General features: G+C 39.0%; 1 protein-coding gene and 3 pseudogenes across 1 annotated transcript; 3 read left to right on the top strand and 1 right to left on the bottom strand.

Moving 5' to 3' along the window:
• The first annotated feature begins 1,546 nt into the window (after window positions 1–1,546).
• On the top strand, window positions 1,547–2,482 carry LOC136955107 (UDP-glucuronosyltransferase 2C1 pseudogene; annotated as a pseudogene).
• Window positions 2,483–4,073: 1,591 nt separating this feature from the next.
• On the top strand, window positions 4,074–10,534 carry LOC136955105 (UDP-glucuronosyltransferase 2A1 pseudogene; annotated as a pseudogene).
• Window positions 6,525–8,264, top strand: LOC136955106 (UDP-glucuronosyltransferase 2C1 pseudogene; annotated as a pseudogene).
• Window positions 10,535–10,756: 222 nt separating the features above from the next.
• Window positions 10,757–16,939, bottom strand: LOC136955228 (aminopeptidase N-like). The gene is made up of 20 exons (XM_067248887.1): window positions 16,335–16,939; window positions 15,884–16,026; window positions 15,479–15,618; window positions 15,094–15,220; window positions 14,860–15,014; window positions 14,663–14,776; window positions 14,419–14,562; window positions 14,254–14,319; window positions 13,982–14,047; window positions 13,726–13,901; window positions 13,526–13,602; window positions 13,299–13,432; window positions 13,080–13,135; window positions 12,831–12,978; window positions 12,652–12,743; window positions 12,130–12,240; window positions 11,707–11,874; window positions 11,477–11,617; window positions 11,285–11,366; window positions 10,757–11,131 (listed from the first exon to the last, which is right to left on the bottom strand). Exons 1-20 carry the CDS (start codon window positions 16,937–16,939, stop codon window positions 10,967–10,969), a joined length of 2,910 nt encoding a protein of 969 aa, XP_067104988.1. The 3' UTR covers window positions 10,757–10,966.
• Between the last annotated feature and the right edge of the window lie 236 nt (window positions 16,940–17,175).

Below are 17,175 nucleotides of genomic sequence, written 5' to 3'. Positions count from 1 at the left end.
ACATATTTGAGCAAACTGCACTATGGTTCTACTCAGAATGCTGATATGAAGGTGAAACCTCACTTTATAATTTTTCATTGAATTTCACTGAACTGGATTTTAGGAGAGCCGCATTCATGATTCCTAATGGATGTATATAGAAACAAAAATGATGCTGTGTATAATTGTATGAGCATTAACAATTTTGTACTACTTTTACCTTGTTTTAATTTTTTTTATTCTCCAATAGGCTACTGTACTGTCTACGTCAATCCTAATTGCAGTGAGGTGTCAGATTTGAAGAATAGTAAGTGTATATGTAATATACTCTCTTGTGATCAGTTAACCTCCTATGACTCATGTCTCAGTCAGTTAGCAGTAACTAATGCTTTTCATTTTGTTCATTGTTAATTTCAAAGTTACTCATTCTGGTGGGAAGCAAGACTTAAATTGGGCCAAAGATACAAAGTGCCATTCTTACTATGTCAATCCTATACACAACCAGCTTTGTTGGCTCATAATATAGTCTCATATAATTAATTACATTTTCAGCTCTGAAAATTCTGATATCTGAGGTTTGGTTGGTGTAATACAGATATGTTGATAGACATAAACAAAATATGTGCTATACTGTATGTTATGTACTGTGCTTGCAGTTTCTACAGCCATGGCCAATGTAGATGTGTAGGATGCAGGTACGCTATGTATGAATGAAAGTAATATGATGATTGTTCTTTTAGAACTTAGTCTATTTTGAATTTCATGATAAATTGTAGGAACAATATGCTTTGGACATTTTTTATTCTATCAAATTCTTTCACACAGATATCGTAAATTATGGGGGAGTGTAGGATAATAAGAAAATAAATTACTATAATTTATACTTGGAACCGCCATCATTTTTATCCAGGTGTTTATGAGGGGTAAACAATCTCCTGCCTTTGGTTCAAGGGGGTATTGGTATGTTGGCAGTTAGTGTTACCTCTTTAAACTATTCTAATATTTATAAGAGAGTCAACATATCTTAATTTCATTTTTCTTATCCTGATTAACATAATAACTGATCACAGAAAGCCTTTTTTGACTTAGTCAATACAATATTTAGGTAAAAAAACAAAAAATGTTTAAACTGTTCCATTGACCAAATGGACTATGACCTGTGGTGAGATAAGAACAAAACCAACACAAAAGCAAACAGCACTTCTGAGTTTGGGATCCTTTGACATCCATGAAATATTCACGCGTAAGTAACTCAACTCTTGTGATAAGCAGTTTATATTTGTGATCAGAAATCAAACAGACTATTGCTGCATTTATCATACTCTTCTGTAATGTATTGACATTTTACACCAAGAAAAATATTGAGGTACAGAACCAATATAATGTACTGTATCTGTAAGATTGTCAACAATTATTTGTCTAGTCAAAAATATGTCCCACTTCTACTCATATAAGATACATTTAATTTATTTCCTATGCTGAAATACTTTTAAACCAAGAATGTTTGTAGTGTTTTAATTACTTACTTCAATTTGAAGATGAATTTGGGGCTTTCAGATACAACAGAATGACCTTCCCAGAAAAAGTTAAGAACTTCCTTTTATGTTTGCTCATGGAAGCTCAACAAAGGTTTTTGTTCCTTCCTCAATACCAAGCTGTTTGCGATAAATATTTTGATCCAAGTGTTAATTTTTATGAGTTACTCCAAGGGGCTGACCTATGGCTGATGAGAGTTGACTTTGTGTTTGAGTTCCCTCGTCCCACCATGCCTAATGTTATCTACATGGGAGGCTTCCAGTGTAAACCTGCTAAGCCCCTTCCTCAAGACCTGGAAGAGTTTGTTCAGAGTTCGGGAGAGCACGGAGTCATTATAATGTCTCTGGGGACTTTTGTTAGTGAAGTTCCAAAAGACATAACCAGTGTGATTGCTGCTGCTTTTGCCAAACTTCCCCAGAAGGTGATCTGGAAGCACATTGGAGAGAGGCCAGCTACTCTGGGCAACAATACCTTACTAGTGGACTGGATGACACAGAATGATCTTCTAGGACATCCAAAGACCAGGGTGTTTGTTGCTTATGGAGGAACAAATGGAGTTCAGGAAGCCATGTACCATGGAGTTCCTGTTGTGGGCCTACCTTTGTTTTTTGACCAATATGACAACCTGATTTGTCTGAATAAAAGGGGAGCAGCAAAAATTCTGTCAAAAGCCACAGTAGATAAGGATAATAATTTCCTCCAGGTCTTACAGGAAGTGTTGCATGAGCCTTCCTACAGGGTGAACATGCAGAGACTATCCAGGCTGCACAGGGACCAGCCTATGAAACCACTGGACAGGGCTCTCTTCTGGATTGAGTTTGTCATGAGACACAAAGGTGCGGCTCACCTCCGTACAGACTCCTACAAAATGCCCTGGTACTCCTACCACTCTGTTGATGTTGTTGTGTTCTTGTTGACTTTAATGTTACTGCTAATTTTCCTTCCTGTTGCACTGGTCAGATATTAAGAAATATCAGTTTTAAGAAATGTATTAAAAGAAAAATAGAATAAATGTCAACAATAATGTACTTAAATCTGTTTCTTATCAATAATGTATACATTTAGCAGACACTTTCCTGAGGGATCTGAACCTGCAACATTTTAGTTGAGGGTGCTCTCCCTCCCAAATTTACAACACTGATCACTGAACTTTGAAAACTCTATACATTTTTAACAGAGTAATATGTTTCTGTGAACTATAATGTTGACAGATTATAATTATAATTTTCTGTTATAATTTTCGGTATCAGATGTTGTTTGGCTTTTGCATTATTGCTTCTTTTTTTGCAGAAATTGACTGTGTATTTTGAAGAAATATTTTACAAGCAAAATGAAAAAAACGATGAACTAGGTCAATACTAAATGCACAGTAACCAAGCTAATTTGTAGTAAAACCATAAATACCTACAGTAAATGTATGCCTTAGGTGTACTGATATATTGTAATGTATCTGAATTCATTCCAAGTCAATGTATACACCTTATGTAACAATTAGACCACTATGGTTCAATAAAGATCAAGTTTTACAGGATGCAATGGTAAAATCATTCCAAGTTTAGTCAGGTATGCAGAGAAGGTTGACAGCAATGGTGTAATATTAGTTCTCTGCCAAATGACCTGCCCATGCTCACAAGGATGGACAAAGAACAGACAAAGAAATTATATTTCAAGGATTTGGTTTTTGGTTACAAATATGTTGATTAACTACAAAGTGGTTCCAACTAGTGAGGCTCCACTCTACTAGTGAGGATTGTATTCCTATAAAGGTCCATTATCTCTCAGGCCCACGAACCTACAGGAAACAGATCAGTTAAGGGCTAGCCTACACATTAACATACATAAAGTCTTGAAGTTAAAGTTTCTCGCAACACCCTTTACATTCAGGCAATAAGTTAACCAGATCTGCTTCCCAGCTGCATTATAAATGGAAACAGAGGGTTGATATTTCACTGTACAATCCTGTTAAATTACCAAATGCATGCATTAAGTACGGTAATCCTATACTCAGTCCAACATTAGACTTTTTGAGAGAAGGCTGATATCCGAAGTTTCTCTGTGGCAATAACATGTAGATGCATGTCTAGTAGCATGTAGTAGTGTATCCCATCTTCCTACTGAATCTCCAACTAAATATTGAAAGTGTAACGAGGCAAACAACAGTCCTCATGACAAACTAATCAAAGTTCTGAACCATGACCCAGAAGTAAATGTTGCCTTATCACCATTTAAATTGAGTCTTATCTGGGTACAATAGTCCTGTCATAAAATGGCCTGGTACACCTACCACATGCAGTGCAACGTGGGTTTTCTGATTGGTCAATGAATCAATTCAGTATCCCCTACAGTGCTTCTTAACCTTGTACCTTGGTCGAACTGTACCCTCCCACTTTTTACAGAGAAATATTTAACGGCTGCATAACCGGTTTAAAAAATATATGTTCCACCCACATTTGAAAACAAATCTACCACTGCCCTTTACACCCTCAGTCCTATCTAGTTTACTTCTAGGATTAATCTAGCCTACATAAAACCTGTGAGTCGCGTTAACTTAGATGAACGAGCTTTAAAAGTATACTAACCTTCTTCAGGTTTTTTTTGTGTGAGGTTACACACACGTTTTTTCCCCACGCTTTCTGATGCATCGTGCAGTAAGTAAGTATACAAAATAGCCTGTCTACATTTTGTATGTCTTTAAGTACTTATAATATTATTAATAATAATAATATACTGTCATGCAATGTCTAGCCTACTTTTGATACTTTTGATACCACTTTTGCAAGTCTGTCAACATTACAAACTTTTTTAAACTGCATCATTAAAAACACACTGTAGCCTACTGTATCACGGCGGCTTGCTACATTTAGAGCAATCTGACAAATTGAATGACCCTGTATCAAGGCAGTAATAATAATGTAGCTCCCTCCGATTCAATGACAACTTGAGAATTCTATTTACTGGCAATTTAGTGTATGTACAACACACAAGGTCTTGCTTTGCCGTGAGAACTAAAAAGACATAAAACATATGAATTTACACACTACACAAAGAAACATATAGCTAAACGTAATGTAAATTTAAATGACATATGCACATACCTCATTGGCCGCACAACCGAAGGGAAGGTGAAACTTGTTGTCATTTTTTTTAGCTTTCTTTTAACCTTAAACTTAAACTATCAATGAGCACTAATGATGCTGATGCTATATGATCATGCTACACAGGAGTGCCGTGGCTGCCACCTGCTTGGTCAAGTGTGTGTCACTAATTCAATTCCCCAGTGCAACACATTCCAATTCCTACACTTGCATTCAGTAATAACATAACGACAGTAATAATGGGCGAATGTACATTACCTCAACAGTATGCATAAAATACATAATCAAGAAAATGTGTTAATTAAAAATAATAAACACAAAAACTCTCTGGCAGTTACAAATAATATATTCAAATCTGGTCAAAATGTCCCCTGTCGTCCCCCCCCCCCCTCCCCCCGTCCCCCCAATATATTGATTTAAAAAATATAAATAAAAATATAAATGTGCTACGCTACGACTAGCAACCACCCACGCTGTCCGAAATTATCGTAACAAATGTAATTCGTCCTCCCCCAATGTTGACTCCATGGCTACGGCCTTGCCCTGTATGACCAAAGGATGTCTTCGTATATATCGACATTCGCTGTTGCAGCAGAGCAGCGTTTCATATAATTTAGGGTGACCAGACGTCCTCTTTTACCCGGACATGTCCTCTTTTCGAGACCTAAAAAATGCGTCCGGCAGGGATTCCAAAATCGTCCGGGATTTTGCCTTGTCGGATATTTGTATTTCTCTGGGTCTTTCACAAACTAGTTATTACACCCTTACAAGTTTGGAAAGAAAGGGAATCTCCCCTTACCAGAGCTGCCAACTCTCACGGTTTCGCCTTGTGACACACGCATTTCTACTACTATTTGCTACCAAATCTCACGCCAAGGTTTTTGGAAAAGTTGGCAGCCCTGCCTTACATTCCACCTTCCTGCACAGGGACCAGCCTATGAAACCCATGGACAGAGCTCTCTTCTGGATTGAGTTTGTCATGAGACACAAAGGTGCATCTCACCTCCGAACAGAGTCCTACAGAATGCCCTGGTACTCCTACCACTGTTGATGTTCTTATTAGCTGTTGTGTTTTTACTAGCTGTTGTTTCATTTTTTACATTGAGCATAATGTGCATAGTAAAATATATATACCGGTTAACATACAATGGACAAAAAGTGAAGTCAGATTAGAGTCACCTGAATGAAATATTGCAATTTTACTTTTTGTAAATTGTATTTTAATTTAAAATTTGTAATTTAATTGTTATCATCTAGAATAGATCAATTATCCTGAAAGGGAAAAAGTAATCTGCATAGCATCTCGTCAGATTAAGCAGTTTTGCCCAATTATCCCAAATTATCTTTTATTTGTCCCGAATGTTATTTAAACTACAAAACCATAATTTAATAAAATATTAAAATGTAAATGTCAAGGAACAATTTAAATCGGTCATTGCCAAAAGATGTGGTGATGTAATCTGCTGGGTGCCATTTAATACATAACACTATTTGTCCAATAATTATATTTGTAAAAGGGATAGGTCTTATTTTACTTTAATATTCTTTGAACTGCAACAAAAGATGTGACCGCAAAGTTGAAACAGTGGAAATTAGATGTTTAAATATATATTTAATGGATTGTTTTTCTTCAGACTTTTTGGTCATGTTTGTAACACAGTACAAAGAACAGGAAATCCAAAAATTGCTGTGGGAGGTAATAGGCGTAACCAGGAAATACATATGTGTGAAACACATCCGAAACAGCTTTCAAACTGTCACTTTTTTTGCTCCAGCTTTCGAACAAAACATCCATTGAGTATGCTGAAGAACATTTTGAATATGGTTTTGTTAGCCGCCTCCAAGCTCATTCTTTTGATTGTCTTTGCGCAAGCTGTGGGTGCTGGGAAGGTTTTAGTGTTTCCCCATGATGGCAGCCACTGGGTAAACATGAGGATCCTGGTTGAGGAGCTACACTCAAGAGGCCACAGCATTTCAGTAATTCGAGCTTCAGAAAGCTGGTATATTAAGGAAGACTCTCCTTACTATCGTGCAATTACTATTGATATTGCAGGGGGAAGTGAAGAGGAGTTTTTCAGTTTGTTTGTTTCTAGACTCGTGCAGATACAGAGACAAGGTGAATCAGCTTGGACTCGCTTCAGTCTGGACATGGAGCTGAAGGACCAGTTTTCAAATATGCACCGTAAAGTATGCGAAATGGTTACCCATATATTTGAGAGTGAAGATCTGATGCAGTCCATTAAAAACAGCAAATATGACTTGGTTCTTACTGACCCTGCCAACGGGGGAGGTGTTGTGCTTGCGCACTATTTAAATGTGCCTCTTGTTTTTAATGTTCGATGGACTGTACATGGTGAAGCTCATTTTGCAATTGCACCCTCTCCACTGTCCTATGTTCCATTTCCTATTGGTGAGCTGTCAGATAAAATGACATTCATCCAGAGGGTCCGAAACCTGCTCGTTTATGTCATGAGGCTTCATCTTTACAGACAGATAGTGGGTCCTCATTATTCAGCACTGGTTCATCGATACTTTGGTCTGGACATAGACTACTTCTCACTGTTTCAAGCTGCTGACCTATGGCTGATGAGAGTTGACTTTGTGTTTGAGTTCCCTCGTCCCACCATGCCTAATGTTATCTACATGGGAGGGTTCCAGTGTAAACCTGCTAAGCCCCTTCATCAAGACCTGGAAGAGTTTGTTCAGAGTTCGGGAGAGCACGGAGTCATTATAATGTCTCTAGGGACCTTAGTAGGAGAACTTCCCCAGGATCTTGCTGATGAAATAGCTGCTGCTTTTGCCCAACTTCCCCAGAAAGTGATCTGGAGGCACACTGGAGAGAGGCCAGCTACTCTGGGCAACAATACCTTACTAGTGGACTGGATGCCACAGAATGATCTTCTAGGACATCCAAAGACCAGAGTGTTTGTAGCTCACGGAGGAACCAATGGTATTCTTGAGGCTATATACCATGGTGTTCCTATGTTAGGCCTACCTCTTATGTTTGACCAACCAGACAACATGTCAAGGATGAAACTGAAGGGTGTTGCAAAAGTTGTTGATATTGCCAGACTAGATAGGGATGTGTTTGGGGAAGCTTTAAAGGAAGTGCTGAATGAGCCTTCCTACAGGGTGAACATGCAGAGACTCTCCAGGCTGCACAGGGACCAGCCTATGAAGCCACTGGACAGGGCTCTCTTCTGGATTGAGTTTGTCATGAGACACAAAGGTGCGGCTCACCTTCGTACAGAGTCCTACAGAATGCCCTGGTACTCCTACCACTCTGTTGATGTAGTTTTGTTTTTACTAGCCATTTTGCTCCTTATTCTGCTGTCTTTTATAGTTGTTATTAGATATGTATGTTGTAGGACTTGTTATAAAACTAAAGTTAAAGATGAGTGATTTAAAAGGAAAACATTTTGGCATATGTTCAGATATCTTCCTATAAATCCTTCAATTGAGCACAATTTAGGGCACAGTATAGATTATTTAGTATTCTGTATTTCTGTATGTTATTTATAATCAGACACATTTAAACTTCAAATGTGCCACATCACATCTGTTGTCATCTGTAATCACATATTGATATATGTGCCTTAGATTCATATTAGGCTCATACTGCAATCATTTGACATAGTTAAGTGCACTATCAAAGGAGCTTGTTAATCATTCATTAAACTACTTTGAACAAAGGACTGACCTGTCACCTGTGTCACAGTGATTCTGTTCTCATGCATCCCTTATAATTGTTTACAAAGAACACATAGCTGTCAATCTTCCCCAAACAAACTTTAAGGTCTCTGCTTAGTCAGTGTTCATAAATTTCCCACAGGTTCCAGATGTATATGTTAAAAGATCTTATAACAGAGAAGGAATGTGACTATGTATATTAATGGCAATGTAATATACTTGTAAGCAGGCAGTAGTTTGCAGAAGAAATAATACAGGATGCACATACAACATTTTAAACATTAGTAGACAGATATGAAAGCAAATCAGTTACATAATTTTTTGAATTTTAAAAGGCATTGAATACTTAATATTGAAATTTAAACACCACAAATGTGTTGGTTTTGAATTCACCTCTTTAAAATAAAAATATTAATTTATTAAAATGTTTAAAAAAAATTCAGATACAAAAATGTAATGTTCAGAAATTCAGGGTGCTTAAATTCGAACAGTAAAATTCAGATCACAAAAATTCAATAACCAAATATGTGTGTTCTTCTTTAAGACTTAGTGGTGTCTCATTACATTTATGACTGCTTGTCTTGATCCTTAGTAGTAGATGTGTGAAATCTCTGTTTTTTTCTTCTCAGGACTGCTTGAACAATATACGGATGCATTCCATTCATCTTGTCATCACCCTCCTGTTCCTCTTTCTCTCCAGCGCCCATGCAGGGAAAGTCTTAATATTCCCAGTCGATGGCAGTCACTGGATTAATATGAAAGTCATTGTTGAAGAACTGCTATCAAGAGGCCACAATGTTACAGTTGTGCGATCTTCGGATAGCTGGTACATCAAGGAGTCACCCCTCTACACTTCAATTACCATTGACACCGGAGGTGGATTTGATGAGGATTTTTCTAAACATTTTGTGTCAAATCTAATTGAGATTCAGCGAGGAGGAAAGTCTTCCTGGGCTCGTTTTATGCTGGAACTGAAAACCATGGAAGAAATCACTAAAATGCATGTAACTGTATGCAGAATGCTCACCCACATGTTTGAGAACAAAGAACTGATGCAATCTCTACGAGATGAAAAGTATGACTTAGTTTTGACAGACCCTGCTATGGGGGGTGGAGTCTATCTTGCCCACTACCTTAGTTTACCCCTTGTTTACAATGTGAGGTGGCTCTGCCAGGGTGACGGTCATTTTGCTATTGCTCCTTCACCACTCTCCTATGTTCCATTACCAGGATTAGAGTTAACAGACAGAATGAGCTTTCTTCAGAGGGTTTGGAATGTTCTAAGTTACAGCATGTCGTACTTGGTAGTCGCAGTTTATATAGGCCCACACTATTCAGCATTAGCCCACCGCTTTTTTGGTCCTGATGTTGATTATTTCACATTATTTCAAGCTGCAGACTTGTGGCTCATGAGACTTGACTTTGTATTTGATTTCCCTCGTCCCACCATGCCTAATGTTATCTACATGGGAGGGTTCCAGTGTAAACCTGCTAAGCCCCTTCCTCAAGACCTGGAGGAGTTTGTTCAGAGTTCGGGAGAGCACGGAGTCATTATAATGTCTCTGGGGACCTTAGTAGGAGAACTTCCCCAGGATCTTGCTGATGAAATAGCTGCTGCTTTTGCCCAACTTCCCCAGAAGGTGATCTGGAGGCACACTGGAGAGAGGCCAGCTACTCTGGGCAACAATACCTTACTAGTGGACTGGATGCCACAGAATGATCTTCTAGGACATCCAAAGACCAGAGTGTTTATAGCTCACGGAGGAACAAATGGAGTTCAAGAGGCCATGTACCATGGAGTTCCAATACTAGGACTTCCCCTGATGTTCGATCAACCTGATAATCTTTCAAAAATGTCAGTAAGAGGAGCAGCAAAGGTGGTTGACATTTTCACAATGGACAGACACATCTTCCTCCGGGCCCTTCAGGACATTATTCACGATCCTTCCTACAGGATGAACATGCAGAGACTCTCCAAGCTGCACAGGGACCAGCCAATGGAACCTTTGGACCTTGCCATTTTCTGGATTGAGTTTGTCATGAGACACAAAGGTGCGGCTCACCTTCGTACAGAGTCCTACAGAATGCCCTGGTTCTCCTACCACTCTGTTGATGTTGTTGTGTTTTTGCTCACTGCTTTCATAATAAGTCTGTTGATTTTAGCTGCCCTGATCAGGTGTTGCTTTAGAATGTGTATTAAGCAAAAATATAAAAATGAGTAACCTTGAATTGCCTTTGGAGCGGTTGTTTCAGAGAAAGTAATGTTATATAATACTTCACGTTAACCTTCTTGTACTCTTTATGTGGCAAATGTCTTCATATGCTTCCATAATTAAGTATTTTAACAAAGTTCAATTATTTTACTTTAAATATTCTCCCAGAAATGTCAATAGAAATGATAGCTTAGTTTTAGTGAACGAACATCTTCATAAAAAAAAATACTTAATATCTTACATATAAACACTTTATTGGGAGAAAACAAATCATACAATGAATTTGGGGTGAATGTTACATTCATAATATGTATAAACATATTCATATGCAACCAACATCTCCATAGAATAGGAATAAAATAGAAATATAACTGTCAAAGTATGAAACATTGTCCACAAATTAAGTATGTCAGTTCATAATTTAAGTTGGGATCTTAGTTTAAGTCAGTGCGGTTAGTAAGCAGCTGAAGTAGATTCATCAGTGAACCACTTAAGCACCTGCTCCTTGTTCTCTGTCACCCACTCTTTGTTAGCTCTGGTTCTCTCCAGGGCCTGGTCCAATGCCAGTGTGGCTGAGCCAAAGCCTCCCTCAATGTTTTCGTCCTTGAACTGCTGCAACTGTGTTGCAACAAAGAGAAAGTGTTAGAACTCCTGGTTGACACTTCTTGTCAGCACACAATCAGTTGACAGGCACACAAATTTAATGGCCATACTATATTAACAATTAAGCATTTGTAAAATCAGTTAAACCACAAAATGACCTTTATGTACCTGTTTTAAATCAAATTCGTTTGAGAAACGTCTGGTCACACCATCGATAAGCCTTGAAAATGAAAGTCCACCTCCACCATAGCTAGAAGAAGAGAAAGGAGAGAGTTAGAAAACATGAAACGTAATTTGTTAATGATGATATGGACAATAAGCACACAGGAGGAATCTTGAATTTTTCTGAATGTCACTCACTCATTGAATATAAAGTCCCATTTAGCTCTGACAAAGTCCCAGGCCAGGGGCTGCCCGACAACATTGCCAGCAATATAAACAATTGTAAAAGTAGCATCCTGCTTGCGAATTTTTTCTGGATCCAGACTATACTCCAAATACCTAAAATAAAACAGCATTAAAGCCATGCTTGTCGCCACCAAAAACACAATTGTTTTTTTTTTATAAAGATGAAAAGTCTAGCCATGTACCTGTTCAGTAGCCATGGCACTTTTGTACATGACAGAGCGGACATCAGCTTGTCCGCCTCTGAGGCTATGGTGGCATTCTTGTACATGTCCCAGCCAAAGTCCCACTCATCCACCCCTCCTGCTGCTATGGCACTACAGTACACCGTGGATCTCAGGTTGGGAGGAATCCTAGACAAACCACATGCTTAGATGGTGCCAGTCATGTTCTGAGTCACTTACACATAAGGGTGCGAATTACGGGGGGGTTTGGAGGGGTCTGACCCCCCCTAATTAAGACTTGGACCCCCCCAAAAGAGGTAAAAACAACAGGTCGGGGGGGTTGATACACGCCCTGGAAAAGAAGTTGACCCCCCCGATTGTCATTGTATAATTCTCACTCTGTATACAACGTGGGCTGGAGAAAAGTCTGTAAGCACAACTTACGGGTTATTCAAGGGATTGTTCATCCATTGTTTGTACCAGCCTGTGGTCAACTCGGCACATCCCTCCACACCAGTACTGCATGCCATAGAGATGGCATTGACTTGGTTGTACCTGAGGAGGTAAGAAGTAGAGGAATTAAGGAATGTTGCAAGTCAACATTTTGTTCAGACACTTGCACATGTCAACGGTTATATTACTATCTGAGCCACATAAATGCAGTCTTTATAATTCGATAACAAATGTCATGCATTTGACAATAATTAACGTTAGGGTCATATTAACTGGCATGTAACTACGCAGCAATACCTATAGTAACAGCATTATAGTAACATAGGAACTGCTATTTAAGTATGTAGACATTTAGTTAACATTTAATTACCTAGTTATTCCAAACTACCAACAATGTTTTCACTAAAGGTATTGCTATGTAGTTACTTAGCATCGTAGATAATGTAACCTCCATGTAAAGTTTTACACATTGTTATTCTAAGCTGTTTGCTTCTGATGGATAGTTTCTCTTACTGGTCAGTATGAGAGTCGGGGATTTTTGTCCAGTTTTTGGTGATATTTTTAAAATGGTTGAAAAGAGGTGTGACTTGTTTCTTGATGTAAGCCTGAGGGTTATACAAAACAGTTCTATTTGATTAAAGGACATACACAAGTGTCCACGATTTATTTGTCATTTTGTCATGTTCATCTACCTGCATAGGTCCATAAACTTCACTACGGTCAAACATGAGGATGAAATAGTCCAGGTTCCTCCGGGTAGTCTGCCAAGGCATATACTCTCTCTCCTTGAGGAGGAACTTTGTAGTTCTCAAAGCCAGTGTGGTCTCCACAATCTTTGCCCTGAAGAGGATAATGACGAGGAATGAGAACAAATGAGAACAGTCCCTTTCAAAAATGAACCTGGAAATGAAATGGAATGTATGGAATGGTAATGAGCTCACCTTGCAAGATTAAAAGCATCATCAATAATTTGAGCTCTGTTGATCAAAGGAATTTCCTAAACGGCAAGAAAAATTGGGTTTTTCGTTAATTATTTTTTACAGTTGAAAAACATAATATTCTTTAATGGTATGTCACAGTTGGATGAACAGATCAAAAGATATAGAGAGCGGGAGAGGAGGTGTAGGTGTGTGTTTGGGGGGGGGGGGGGGGGGGGTTACCTGGTGGTTGGTGTCCAGCTGGGTAAGGAGGCGCTCCCAGTTAGCAGAGTCGTAGTTCACTCTATAGAACCCCGACATGTTAGTGTTGGCCAGCACCCACTCATTTCCAGTGGTTTTCATTGGTATGTGAGTATCTATTCCAGGCCAACATCACAAACCGTTATATTACAAACCTTTTACGAAATGATTCTTTCCTCATTTTGAAGGTTTTATTTGAAAAGACGAACCTGTTTTTGTGAGTAGCCAGTGCTGTTTCTGATTTTTACCGTTTTTGATCCACATTATAGGAACAAACCACTCATACCTATGGACATCCACAAACAAACATACATACATCTGATTAGCAAATATGGTGCACAATTCAATAACACGGTTACTTTCAGTCAGAAGAGTCTATCAGTGATCACTCTACATTAATTGCAGTTACTTGAATTCAGATGGTCTGTCCACAACTGATTTGGGGTCCAGTAGAAAGTGATTCTGGGTAATGTTTCCACTCCTGGTGTCGATATTGACCACAGGAAATCCCATCTGTAGTATCCAGCGGTTCATGATGATCTCCACAGAGTGTGGCACCTCTAAGCTTGTATTGCTGTCCACTGCCTGTTAATGTAAGCACTGGTTCAGTAGGATTCATGAACATGAATGGCAAGAAGCAGTAATTAAACAGATATTTAAATTACCATTTGAAGATGCCTCCAAAGATCTTTGTAGACAGTGTTGCCATACTTAAACTCATTCAAGTAAGTCTGTGGAGGATTATTGCATGTTAGATTGTGTGTTGACAGGGAAAATGAAGAAATGTTTCTGCAAAACATGGTCCAGTGAAATGAAACTGCCTTGGAAAACTTTACCGAATATGAGGATAACTGACTTTGAGCATTGCGAAACTGCTCATAAATATTTATTTCATCACAGTTCCTAACCACTCATCCAATCACAGTGTGATACTCACACTAAGTCCTTTGGCAAAGACAGTCTCAGTTAGGAAATCTGAAAGCATCCTTAGCACAGCAGCACCCTGCAGAAAAAGCATATGGTAAGTGCTTCAGTCCTGTTTATTGAATAACAGTTGCTTGTTGGAACATGTGAAAGATCCCAAGTATAAACAAGACTCCACCTTGCTGTAAGTAATGGAGTCAAACAGCTCACTGATTTGCTCAGGTCTCATGATATCCTCCTCTTTGGATGAGAGTGGATGGGAGGAGGCAAGGGCGTCCACAGCCATCACACCATGGACTTCATTCAGGACAATGAGATTTTTCTGTATAAAAATGGGCAAGTCACACACATGTCCAAGCTAAATCGATCAAGTATTGCTTATATATGTGTCAACAGGTAAAAGTGAAGCAACTAAGGCTCACAATGTTCCATGTAGGTTCTGCAGAGTCAGCTCCGAGATAGGAAACGTAGGAGGCGAATCCTTCATTTAACCATAAATCGTTCCACCATTTCATGGTCACCAGGTTCCCAAACCACTGTGGATACATTATTCAAATTTACACAACTGCACATGGTACTAAATAAACAAGCTACCTTGAAGATCCTGATGTGACCTTACCATGTGAGCCAGTTCATGGGATATAACTGTGGCCACCCATTCCTTATCTCCATTGGAGGACATTGTAGGATTGTATAAAAGGGCAGTTTCTCTGTAGGTGATGAGGCCCCAGTTTTCCATAGCCCCTGCACTAAAGTCAGGCAGAGCAATCTGGTCTGCAAAGGACAGTCAAAATTAATTTACCTATAAACATATGATTTAAATAAATAAACAAAAATGAACACAAAGTCTTACCTGATTTGGTTAAAGGGTAGCTGGAGTTATAATAGTTTTCAAAGAACTCCAGGATTGGCCCTGTTTTATTAAGAGCGTAAAGTCCCTGACCTTCTTCAATGGCTTTTCTGCGTGCCCAGATTCTGATCTAGAAGAGAAGAGAAGCGCTCTCGGATCTCCATCTGTTTTTTTGGCTCACTAGAGGGCAGTACAGAGCATACTACAACAATGTTTCACCCTGATTCGATTTTTAAAAGGCAGAGTGACTTTAATCTAGATCTTACCTTAACTAAATGCATTTTAGCTGACGAAACATAACATAAATGTTTGGCTCAATAACAATTATCACTGATGGAAACGTTTACACTTAAAACAGGAAGAAACGAGAAGAGTGGAATGCATTTACCAGAACTTTATCACCTTCAGGTGTTCCGATAAATGTGAAGTCACTGACTACAAAAGCCAGTAAATAGGTGGACATAATCTCTGTTGGTTCGAAACTGGTTTGGCTGAGAGACTGGTCTCCGATGGTAACGTTTATTGGTTCTAAAGGAGAAACGAAAAAAGGGTTAGGGAAAACTGAAGTTGCACATACCCTGCATATTTTCGCTATCCCATAGCACTTTCAACTACCACAAACATTCTGAGCTTGTCAGCTGTTTTTTGGGTTTTAAATGCAGCTTTGATAGTGGTTGTTGTAAACTGAGAGAGATAACGACTACAATGTGGAAAGGAATATCAAGTATTTTAAAATGTCCATTTACAGTTCATTGCTAAGACGGACAGTCCAAAAAGCTAGAAGAACACTTACCGTAATTCATTGCATTGGCCAGAGCCACAGTTCCATGAGCATGAATAATGGTCATGTGGAAGATGGCTTTCATCGCAGGCTCATCAAAGCACGGAAAGGCTTTTCGGGCATCTGTTGGCTGCATTTGAGTGGTGGCTACAACTCTAACAAAACAAAAACAAGCTATCGTCACAACTGAGTTGATTTATATCGGATTTGACTTTTTCTGAGGTTCAAACTAAAGTTGACCTTGAAAGATAAGACGTGTTGAATTTCAAAGACTTGCTTTCTGACCTTACCGGTAAATTGGTAGAGTAACCTAAATTAAGAATGTTTTACTTGACTTATTACACAATAAATTAAAAACCTTCATCAATAAATCCATTATCCTTACAATCACTTTGGGTAATCCTGACATAATGTTCTCAGTGTAATTAAATCAGATGTGAAAGAGTTGCCACACAATGCTTACTTTTTCACTGAGTCCTCAAAATATTCACTCCTGTAGAATCCTCCCAGATCGTCTGACAACTCTCCTACAAAATCGGTATAGAGCTCGTAAAACTTTCCAACGGTTAGTTTACTATTAAGCTGAACTACAAGGTACTGTGTCTTCTCCTCCAACCAGGTTTTCATCAAGTTGGGTGCAGTAGCTCCATCTATCCCAGTCAGTTTGGCATGGTGTCCTTCAAACATGGTCAGGTTAAGCTTGTTAGAGTGAATGAGGATCAGGTCTGTCTCCTTCACACACTTGAATACCACAGCCGAATGTCCTGTGAAGATGTAGAGGCCATCTGAGTTCGTCTGCAGTCGAGGCCACAGAGTTACATTGTAAGAGACGGGTGCCAAAGACACAGGCAGCCTGTAGTGGTCCCACGGTTCCTTTGGGGTTGTCGGGGTGGTGGAGGTAGAAGCAGTTGTGGTGGGTGTAACCTCCCCATTAGTGGGCTCAACCCCATTGTTCGACTTTTCCTGAGAATAAACAACTGACAAAGCGATGATGGTGGCCACAGCTCCAACACCAAATATGATCAACGTGACTCCCAAAGCCTTGCTAATGTAGAATCCTTTCCCCATGGCTGCGAGCAGAGGCAGCCAAACAACGAACGCACCGGAGAGTTGAATCTGTTTCTTATTTATGCTCTCTTTGGAGAACCACAGGAGTTAATAGCTGATCTAACAGGCTCAGATCATTTAAAAGTTCAAAATAGCTGTCATAAAGATAAACAAGATAAGTGAAATATCTCCTGCACTTTACACTTGTTATACCAATGTTTCCTGAGATGTGTCACAGCATGAAGTGCATAATTTCT

The sequence above is a fragment of the Osmerus mordax genome, chromosome 13 (assembly GCF_038355195.1).
Source record: "Osmerus mordax isolate fOsmMor3 chromosome 13, fOsmMor3.pri, whole genome shotgun sequence".
NCBI classification, from domain to species: Eukaryota; Metazoa; Chordata; class Actinopteri; order Osmeriformes; family Osmeridae; genus Osmerus; species Osmerus mordax.
Note: the sequence above shows the minus strand (reverse complement) of the source record. Positions and strands in the feature narration are given on the sequence as shown.